We start from the raw sequence: 9,961 nt of genomic DNA, 5'->3' as shown, positions 1-9,961 counted from the left end.
GGTCCCCCCCGTCCCCTCCCCCCGAGACACGTGACCTCGCCGGACCAGGATTTTGTGAATGGGGCCTGTCCCGCCCCCGGCCGGAGGCGGCCAATAGGGGCGCGGCGCGCGGCGGGGAGGCTCGGAGCAGCCCCCGCCCCCGAGGCTGGGCAGCCCCCTCTCCCGGGTTTCCTCGGAAACCTGCCCAGCTCTGCCTTTCCCCGCGTCCCTCCCTCCAGCCTATGGGCCTCCTTGATCAGGAGCTCGGACGGGCAGCCTGCGAGCGCCTCCGATCGGCCCCTGGCCCGGACGGCTGAAAGGTCCGGTGCTGCCTTTGTCCTGAGCAGACTGTGTGCCTGCTGGGGGTGGGGGGAACCCCCAGCCTCCCCCCACCCCGGAAGCAAACTTTACTACTGGAGGTGATGGAGGGGAGGGGAGAGAACGAGCTTTAAAGTAGCATTCAGGGCCAAACTAGGGGCGACCCCGCGTGCCAGAGGGGTGAGAGTGGGGGGAGAGAGGGAGCCTGGCTCAAGGCCCTCCTCCTCCTCCATCTTCCCTTTTCCCCTTCCAGGAAGACTCAAAAGGGTTAAGGTCTCTGAAGGTGTTCCCCTCCTCTTTGGAGCATCCATAACAAAGCGCAGGAAATGGGCAGGTTCCGCGGGTACCCGACCCCCTCTTCTCTTCCTCCTGTCTGGCCCCTCCTCCATCTCTCTTCCTTCCAGATGTGCGTATTTTATTTAACCCAGCAGAGTTGGGGGTAGTGTGGTACTTCACATTTCCTTTGCCCCGCACCCCCCTCATCTTCGTGCTTCCTTTTCCAACCCCCCAACTTCTCGTCACCCTAAGCTTTGTAGCTTCTCCAGCCCTGCCGGGTCTCCCTCCGCAGGTACTTAGGTCCCTTTCTCGTGGCCAGCACTTTGAGAATGCTGGTCAGGAAGGGGCCCTTCCGCTAGGAACCAGTCACCGAGTCAGAGGGATGCAGGGAATGATGTTTGCAGCTAAAGGAACAAGAAACCAAATCCCCGTACTCGAACGTGTGGGAACACGTGCATCCCGGGCACAGCAAGCTTTTATTAAGCGCCTTTGATGTGCCAAGCGTTGTGCATAGCGTCGGGGAGGAAAAGAACAGTCCCTGCCTTCAAGGAGCTCACAATCTGTTGGGGGTAGATACACCATCCAAGCAGCTCTACACAAACAAGCTAGCGACCCCTACTTCGAGTTAGAAAGTAAAGCCGAAAAAACAAAACAGGTGGGAAACTGAGTCCAGAGCCTAGGCACGGAAGATGGGTAAGAGAGAGGGAGACAGGAGGGGCCCCCGGTCAGGGAAGCCCTGGAGAAAGGCAGCCGAGGGCGGACGGCCCCTGTGGGCAGCCTCTCCCCTGGGCGCCGAAGGATCCCGCGATCCCAGCATCAGGAAGAACCTGGGCCGGGCCGGGGGAGAGGACTAGGGCTACGGAACCGTGAAAAGAACGGGGGAGCCGGCCTGGGAGCGCCGCCTGATTGACAGACCGAAATCTGATCTAGTGAAAGAGCCTGAGAGCCAATGGGAGGCAGGGATCCATCAGTTTGGCTCGGAGGCCCCTGGAGGAGAAGCGGAGGAAGAACCGCCAAAGCCAGCTCTGGCAGAGGCGCTCTCGGCTTCCGAGGGGGAGGTGCTGGGCAAGGATTCATGTTTGGATTAAATTGGGAGGGGAGTGTTGGCAGACCAGCGCCTGGCACGGCCTTCAGGTGGGTCTCGCCCACAACTTTGCGCGTCTCTCCAGGCCCCTTGTGCGGTCGGGGGTGCAAAGGCGGCCCCCACAAAGGGGGGTGGCCAGATCGGGCCGCCTCTCCTGCCTCCCGTTAGGTGCAAAGCAACTCCTGTTGATCGCCATTACGAGGCTGGTCACGCCGAGGGGGGCGCACGCCCAGACCCCCGGCCCAGGGACTACGGGCTGCCCCCCCAGAGCGAAGCGCCCAGGGCCCGGCCCGGACGCTTTGTCTCGGCTCTGGCCGTGGGTCGCGGCTGCTACAAAGTAGCGAGCTAGGGCTGCGGGGCTGGCGGGGGCTCCAGGTGAAGGAGGCTGCGCAGGGAGGGTGCGTTTTGTGAATGGGACTGGAGCCGGGTAATTAGCTATGCAAATACCGGCTTTTCATTCACTGGCTTTGCCAGAAACTAAAAGCTGCCTTGCGCCCCTTTCTAGGTCGGGAGCCTCTTGGATCGCGAGGAAACCTAGTCCCCTATGCTCGGAAGGTAGATTGCTAAGCAGCTCAGCGTAGCCTTAGCAGCCCCGGCCCGGCCCGGCCCGGCCCGGCCACGGCCCCAGCCGCCGCCTCAGGATGGACGGCTTCTATGACCAGCAAGTGCCTTACTTGGTCAGCAACGTGAGTGAGCAGCGCCCAAGTGGCTGTTTATAAACTTGACTCCGACTTATTTCTCCTCGGGAGGGGGGGAGAGCTACGCGGGGAGGGGGGGAGGGGCGCCGGGAGGGAGTTGCTGGGCTCGTCCCTGCTCGATCGCTTCGTTGCTTGCCTCTCTAGGGCGACTCTCCCTGTAGGAGCCGAGGCTTCAGAATGAGCGTTCCTCCTTCCAGGGACTGGGATAAGGCATCGTTTTATTTTTAAGACTTCTTTTTGAATAGTTAAAGTGCACACGATGAGAGCAGGAGGAGGAGGAAGAGGAGGAGGAGGAGGAGGAGGAGGAGGAGGAGGAGGAGGAGGAGGAGGAGGAGGAGGAGGAGGAGGAGGAAGGCAGCAGCAGCTGCAGTCAAAGTTTCTGGCTGGGTTTGTCTGCCACATTGAACAGAATGAAGTTGAGACCAATGTTGACACTTTCTGTTTTCAGGATTTTGTTTTTGTTTTGCGTGTGTTTGTATGGGGGGGGGGACGGGGGCGGGTGGAGATGAAATAACTTCTCTTGCATTCACCGTCCTTTAAAATAGGGGAAAATGGATATATAGTAGAGCCCAGCCCAGCTGACTGCTAAATGCATGTCTTCCCCTTGGCTGGATGCTGGGGAGGGAGCCTTCCATATGTATCTCTCTCCATCAAGATGCGTCAGGATAAAATGCTGTGAGATGGCATCAGCCTCAGGCCACAGCAGCCGCCAGAGCCGCAGCAGCAGCGGCAGCAGCCTCAGTCTTTGAGGGCTCGGCTGCCCAAAGAAAGCCCATCATCGGCTTTGGCTATCAGCTGGATCCAGAAAAGGAGGACTCCAGAGGGTGTCCCTTGTCAGGAGAGGGGGAGAGGGCCCTGTAGACTTGTCTTCCCCCCTCGGGCTTGCAAGTGACTTTTGCATGTGACAATCAGAGGTTCCAAAAAAAAAAATTAAAGTATTTAATCTTTCCCATTTGTAGAGTCAGCGTGGGAGAAGCTGTAATGAGAAACCAGCAAATGCCAGGAAAAGAAAATTCATTAACAGAGACCTGGCTCATGACTCAGAAGGTGAGGTTTTGTCTTGTTCTGATTTCCCATCTCCCCTCCAAAAAAAAAAAGTATTGTCCTTTTGTTTTCTTTTAAGAAAAACAAAAACCTCCTACCCCTCCCCAAAATTGTTTGTATGTTAGAGAGAGAGAGAGAGAGAGAGAGAGAGAGAGAGAGAGAGAGAGAGAGAGAGAAGAGAGAGAGAAAGAAAGAAAGAAAGAAAGAAAGAAAGAAAGAAAGAAAGAAAGAAAGAAAGAAAGAAAGAAAAAAGAAAGAAAAAAAAAAGAAAGAAACACTATTTTGGCCCAGAATAATATGACTTTGTTACTTGGAGCCCTTTGCATATTGTGACAATCTGAACTTCAGTACTTTTTCCTGGTTGTGTCAGAGATTAATCAAATAGCAAAATGGAGAGTTAAATGTGCCATCCCTCCCTGACTCATCCATCCTTCTCCCCAGCCATAGCTGTGCTTCAAGTATTGCAGCCCATATGGTGTATCAATAAAACTGTGAAGGAAGGGAGAAAAAACTTGAAGATGTCCAACTCAGTGGTAGAAGCCAATGAGAGAGGTCATTCAGATGTTGACAGTTTTCATGCCCACTCAGGAGAAATTTCTTAATATATGGTTAAGATAGAACAGCTTCATAGGGTCTCAGACCACCCCCTTTTATGTATACCTGGATGCAGTTTTAAAAATACATAAAATGTTGAAAGCTGACCAAGTTCTTAGGGCATTAGATTGGTTTAGGAGCTTTCAGTTCGTTGTAAACCCTATTTAAGTCTTTAATAGATGTTAATTGATGTCACAGAAGCTTCCTTGGGCCCCCAGGGGGCAGCGGCTAAATATTAACCCTTTAGTATCTCTCCTGTAGTTTTTAAGAATATGAACTGAAATGCAAACTTTTCAGCCAGGTGAATCACCTCAAAGGAAATCCCTCATGCTGGCTTGCTCGACAGAGCTACTTAGCAAAAAGTTTGCTATTCTTGGCTGACTGAAGTTAGGATTTTGAGTTCCAAAGTTTCTCAAAATACCCTCCTGCATCAACCCACGTAGCCATTCAGAACACAGTCTACTGTGGATTTTTTTAATTCTCAGAGAAAAGCCAAGTTTATGCTCCTCTGCTCCTAAGTTTAATAGACATTGGAAATAAATAACAGTTTTCTTCTGATTATGGTCCCTTGACAGACTCCTGACAGCTGAATCAAAACTGGTAGATATGGTGACCAGTATGCCAGGGAATGATGCTTCTTCCCCAAGCTAGTTGTCACACGGAGTTAGCCTCTAGCCTACCAGTCCTTTCTAGGAAAGGTGTACCTCTCTGCCCCTCACCACAGCAAGGGCCAAGTCTCTCTGAAGACACAAGGATTGATACATGAAATGTTTTTCTATTTTTTGCCCTGATTTTTCCTCCACATTGTCTGTGAGAGAGATTGATTGATTGAAAGGTGTCTATTACAAGGGAGAAAGAAAGAATGGCTGGCCGGGGCAGTCCCTGGTGATGGTCTGTCTGTGCCTAGAGTATGAGCTGGATACATTCAAGGATTCTGGTTTTTATGCAAGGATTAATTACTTGAGTGCATGGCCCCCCTGTCCCCACAGAGCAAATATCAGGTATTGGCATGATCAGAATGAGAAACGATCCCCCTATCTAAGAGATCTCTCTTAATGGTATTTCCATATATAATATACATGTGTGTCAGAGAAAAAAATCAGATAACATTTTCATTTCATGAAGGATAAGATTAAAGGTTGAGTTGCCATATTATTTTATGTCTTCACCTTTTTTTTTTCCAGAACTCTTTCAAGATCTGAGCCAATTACAGGAAACATGGCTTGCAGAAGGTAAGGGGGGAAATGCTTGCAAAAAGGTTGGGGAGGGGGGGAGGGAGGAATGAAACTCCAGAGGAAAAAAAAAAGTCCTGAACTTGCTGTCTTAATGTTCAGACCAATTAATTGAGCTCTAAAAGAGCCACCTCATGTGTCATGCATACATTAGAGCTTCTGATGAGTTTGTCTTTGGGGACTCTGGGGCTGCTCTAGCCTGTGTCATCACAAATTACCAGGAGAAACTGCTTCCAGCTCCCAGTCACATCTGCTTTGGGCAAGAACTAATGCACCAGGACTTCCAGTTCGGAGCCTCGACTCCGATTTTAATTGCAATTGATCAGGTTTATATGATTGTACCTCAGGAGACCTCATCGAGCCAGCTCGGGGCTGGCTGTTTCCTCTGAAGCCAAGCGGAGGCAGCGCACACTTAGTTCCCCGTTGTCCTGTTGGAGCACTTTTTCTGATGGCAGAAATTAGTGGCTCTGGGTTCATCAGGACGGGATGCTTCAAGATTTGAGTGCGAGTGTCTTCTTCCCACCTTGTGCCCAACACAGAGCCTTGGGTGTGTATCAAGTGCTTCAGCTCTGAAGGGCTTGCTGAGGAAGCCTGGGGGAGCCGAGTCGGGCTTTTCCATACCTACCTTCTCCTTCCTTACTGTACATCAGGCAAGCAAGTGTTGGATGGGGATGGGGCTTGGCTAGTGCCTCTCTTGGAATTCCCCTCGGAAGACAGGGAGACTTTCGGAGGCATTTTCTCTTTAATTTTGATTAGGTGAAGCAATATTGCGATGCATTGGGATCTCACCTTCACCGGGTGATGCTGGCTGTATTTCATAGGGACAATGAGATAGTCTTTCTGTAAAAGTGCAGAAGTTCCTGCTGTTGAAGGGTGTTTGTTTTCTTTGGGGATGGGGAAAAATCCTTTGGCATTTTATCTGGTCAGCATAAAGCATAGATAGAAGTGGCTGGTGTTGTCCTGTCGGAATGGATTTTGTTTGAGGACTTGTGGGGAGAAGTTAGAGTTTCGGTGTTCTTTCAACTGAAGCCCATCTTATTGCAAATTGTGGCATTGGCTGGATGGGATTTTCTAAGGGAGTCGGGGGTCAGGCTTTCTTACTTTAAACTGCTTTGAGACAGAGGTCTTTTCCCCCGAGAGTTCTGCCTGGTCAAGTTGCTGGAAGCATGTAAAGTGAGTTTCTTTGTTTTGTTGACATTTCAATTCTCCAAGCTTGAATATTTGCTTTAGCTATTTTTGTAAATGTTTGTAACCCTAAAGCTCTCTTCACCATCTTATAGTAAAGGGATTCCGTTGAGACACTAATGAAGGTTAGACACTAATAAGGGATATGGGGATTTAGAAGCTGTCATTTGGATGGTCACTGAAAATAGAATTTCTTATAATACATCACCCATAAACCCAGAGGTGACTTTGCTTTATCTCTTTTGCCCTATTTTGTTACTGACCTCTAGCTACTGGTTTTGTAAAGTTGAAAATGTAACAGAATACTTATCAAATCTATGAGATAATTTCTTGCTGTATGGATTATAACTGAATATTCTCTTCATTAAGTTGGAACATTTTGTTACTTCTTACAGTGTTTAATGCTCACTGATTCCAAGTAAAAATAATTGTTGGCAGATTTTTGGGTGTGCATAGCAACCCTGTTCCTGGAATTTAAAAAATGTGGCATCTATAATTGACTTATAAATATTTTTATAGATATATAATCAGCTTTGGTGCATTTTTATAGTTTTGAGCTTGTTTCCTGTGGCTAAATGAATGAGTGATTTGAATGAGCCATCCAAGTTTTCCCTTATGCTCTTAAAGTTGGTTCTATAAATTCTTACCCAGGAATTAAAAAAAAAAAAGACCCAGCTCTATAAGCCCAGGCTGAGGGTATGGTTGCTATTTTTGAAATAAAATGGGGTTTTATGCAGAAGCATTTTAATTCTGAAACCATGAATATTTGTGCTGTGAATCCTAACACCTTTATGAATTGCCGGGAGACCTCTGGTAAAGAAATCCTCCCATTCTGGTACTTAAGGTTAGCTATGTTGTTGGAAACTCCCTGACCCTAATGCCTGTGTTGCTTTACTTTTTTTCAAAATAAGGACATTCTCTTATTTTTGGGTGGACTGCGTTGCTGCTTCTAACATGTCTTAATAAAGCTATAACAGTTGATGAAGAAGGGTTTAATTATCTCTTAATAATGAGGATTTGTTTCTTCATCGTTCGATTATTTGGTCCACCTTTTGTGTTATTTCTTCCTACTCACAGTTGAATGCAAGTTTGTGGGTGTGCAGTCATATTTGCCATACGCTGGTGTCAGAATGGCATACGCTAGCTTCACTTACTTGACTGTCTGGACTGTTCTAGCCAAGAACAGATCTTCAAATTCATCTTGTTTATCCAAGGGTGGATTTATCCATTTATGTCATTCTGGACCTCGCCAAATTGGCTGACTTTTTCATGTTTACATATTTCTTTTCATGATACTCTGTATCCAGGAAAGTGACCAAGAAAGTCTTGAGCCATCTTGACCTTCTTTAAAAAAGCAAAACAAAACGAAACAAAATATAAAGATCTTTGGCAACCAAACAGGCTTCTCCCTCAAGCGGAGAACACTGTGGGGGTAGTTATCAGGTTAGAAAATCTATTTATTAAGCATATATCTGCAGCAAATTCATAAAGAATGACTGACCAAAAAGCATAAGTGAAAGAAAGCCCTCTGAAGCCTTCTGCGTTCTTTAGCCTCAAAAACTTTTATTTGCTATTTCCTGTAAGAATTTTTATAAGTGAAATGCAGAGCACAGTCTGTTTATTAATTGGTCATTGTGGTCATTAAAATGGTTTACTAACTATATGGTTAATATGGGGGGGGATTTAAGCAAATAACTATACATTGTTTAAAGGTAGGGAGAAAATTTCAAACCCATGGAGATTTTATGAAAATTCACTTCCTCTTTTTAAGTAATCAGACTCAAAACATTTCAGGGTAGGGTAATTTTAGGCTGCTACTACTTCCATGATCCGAAACACTGAAAAGTCTTGTGGTCAAAATCTCCGGATGGCAGATTGATAACAGGTCTTGTCCAGTCCTGAAGAAGAAGATGGGTTCTTCGTTGTCAAGAGGCAGATGACAATGATTCTAACCCCCTCTGCCATGTACCTATGTTCTGTTTATGCCACTGCTGCTTCCTCTTGGCATTTTCATATGCAAAATGCTTTTATTGATTGTGTGTATTTTGATATTAGATTGCTGTTGGCAGATGGCAGTCAGTCAGTGACTTGAGGTAATTGGTTCAAATATTAACCCAGTGTCCTATCAGTCTGTCTTGGTGAAATCCCTTGATTTTGGAACAGATCTAGAGGGTGGGAAAAAAACTGACTTCTTGACCTTGCCCGTGTTATTACTGCCGCCAGGCGAATGTGCGGGGATCGAGCGTTGTGCAGGGGGCAGGGACAGGAGGAAACATGACCGACAGGGTTTGAACAGAGTAAGGCATTCACTAGAAATTTGTTTACAAATTTCATCACCTGAGGTCCAAGTGAAGAGGAAAACAAAGGACTTTTAAACACCCTGAAGTACAGCCCACTGACACTTAGGGAGGTGACTCTCAAGTAACTGGTGGAATTCTTTCCCAAGGGGAGTTTTCTCGCCCATCAGGCACCATAACTTTTCTTTAACTCCTCTGGCCTTACTAAGGGCAACTCCCTTGCAAAGGAGGGCCCCGGGGCAGGGCTTGGGGAGATTTTACAGTTTTTTTTTTTTACTTGCCCCTTCACTAAATAAGTCAGGGTGGCCTTGAACATTCTGGTGCTTCATCCGTGTTTCTCAACTTGTATCGAGAAATGATTTGGTGATATTCAAACAACAAAAATTCTGTATACTCTTGACGTGTAATGCATGCATGTCCAAAGATGGCGTACCTCTCGATTTACATGGGGTTCAAAATGACACCATCGAAATTTCAGTCAAACCAAGCATCGGGTTGATGAGTGTGTGTTGTTAATGCACGTCACAGTAAGAAAGAAGTGCTTTACAATTCAAAAAAAACCCTAGCAGTTTGTATAGTTAAGAGAACAAATACCCGAATACCCGTGTGACTGTGATTCCTCGGCATGGAACAAAAGAAGTTTCACTTTCAGGGGAGAGTTTCTAGAATTCAGAGACACTCTTGGACTCGTGGAGACATTTTCCATTTGGGCATCAGGCAAGTCAGGAAATTGCTGGGTTAGGCTAGCCTGGGAGAGGACTTGCCTTCTAGCTCCAGGGCCTTAGGAGCATCCCAGCAGGCTGCTTCCTGGGAATGAGATACTGCCACAAAAATAGAGGGAATTAAACCAGACCTGGGGAAGTCTTGGAAACCCATCCAGGTTCAAGGCCGCTGGACATTGATCCTCCCAGTGGGCCATTGACAAGAATGAGATAATTTGTCTTTTTTTTTTTTGGTGCTCTTTAATAAGGAGGTAGATAAAGTCTGGCAACCTTTTACTAGGGTCAGAAAAACCTAACAGAGTTTTTGAAAGTGGGAGAGGGCGTGAGGAGGAAGAGAAGAAAGGAAGAGATCTCTGGGTCTTCTTTCAATTTAAGCCTTCATCGCCTTTACAAGTCACAGCAGATCAGCTCGAAGATGAGAGTGGAGGCTGTTTTGAAACTGAAGAAGGCTGGGCGTAGAAAGTAGGGATGTGTTTAAGGAGCTTCTGCAGTGGGGGAAGTGCTTCCCTTTTGTCTCCTTCCCGTGTTTATG

At 47.3% G+C, this 9,961-nt stretch overlaps 1 protein-coding gene across 5 annotated transcripts in view; it reads left to right on the top strand.

The window, feature by feature from the left end:
- Positions 1-560: 560 nt before the first annotated feature.
- Positions 561-9,961, top strand: part of ETV1 (ETS variant transcription factor 1) — a 97,266-nt gene continuing 87,865 nt past the window's right edge. Inside the window, exons 1-4 of one of the 5 annotated variants that reach the window (XM_078150645.1) lie at positions 561-640; positions 2,163-2,343; positions 3,315-3,402; positions 5,178-5,225. In XM_078150645.1, the coding sequence (XP_078006771.1) occupies positions 2,299-2,343; positions 3,315-3,402; positions 5,178-5,225 (181 nt within the window). In that variant the 5' untranslated portion in view covers positions 561-640; positions 2,163-2,298. Of the gene's footprint in view, positions 641-1,549; positions 1,708-1,783; positions 2,033-2,162; positions 2,344-2,461; positions 2,566-3,314; positions 3,403-5,177; positions 5,226-5,364; positions 5,773-9,961 lie in introns of those variants that run through there. The other 4 variants (XM_020999994.2, XM_078150644.1, XM_078150646.1 and 1 more) reach the window with 4 other exon arrangements.

Source organism: Phascolarctos cinereus, unplaced genomic scaffold (genome assembly GCF_003287225.1).
Source record: "Phascolarctos cinereus isolate Bilbo 61053 unplaced genomic scaffold, phaCin_HiC Scaffold_1;HRSCAF=81, whole genome shotgun sequence".
NCBI classification, from domain to species: Eukaryota; Metazoa; Chordata; class Mammalia; order Diprotodontia; family Phascolarctidae; genus Phascolarctos; species Phascolarctos cinereus.
Note: the sequence above shows the minus strand (reverse complement) of the source record. Positions and strands in the feature narration are given on the sequence as shown.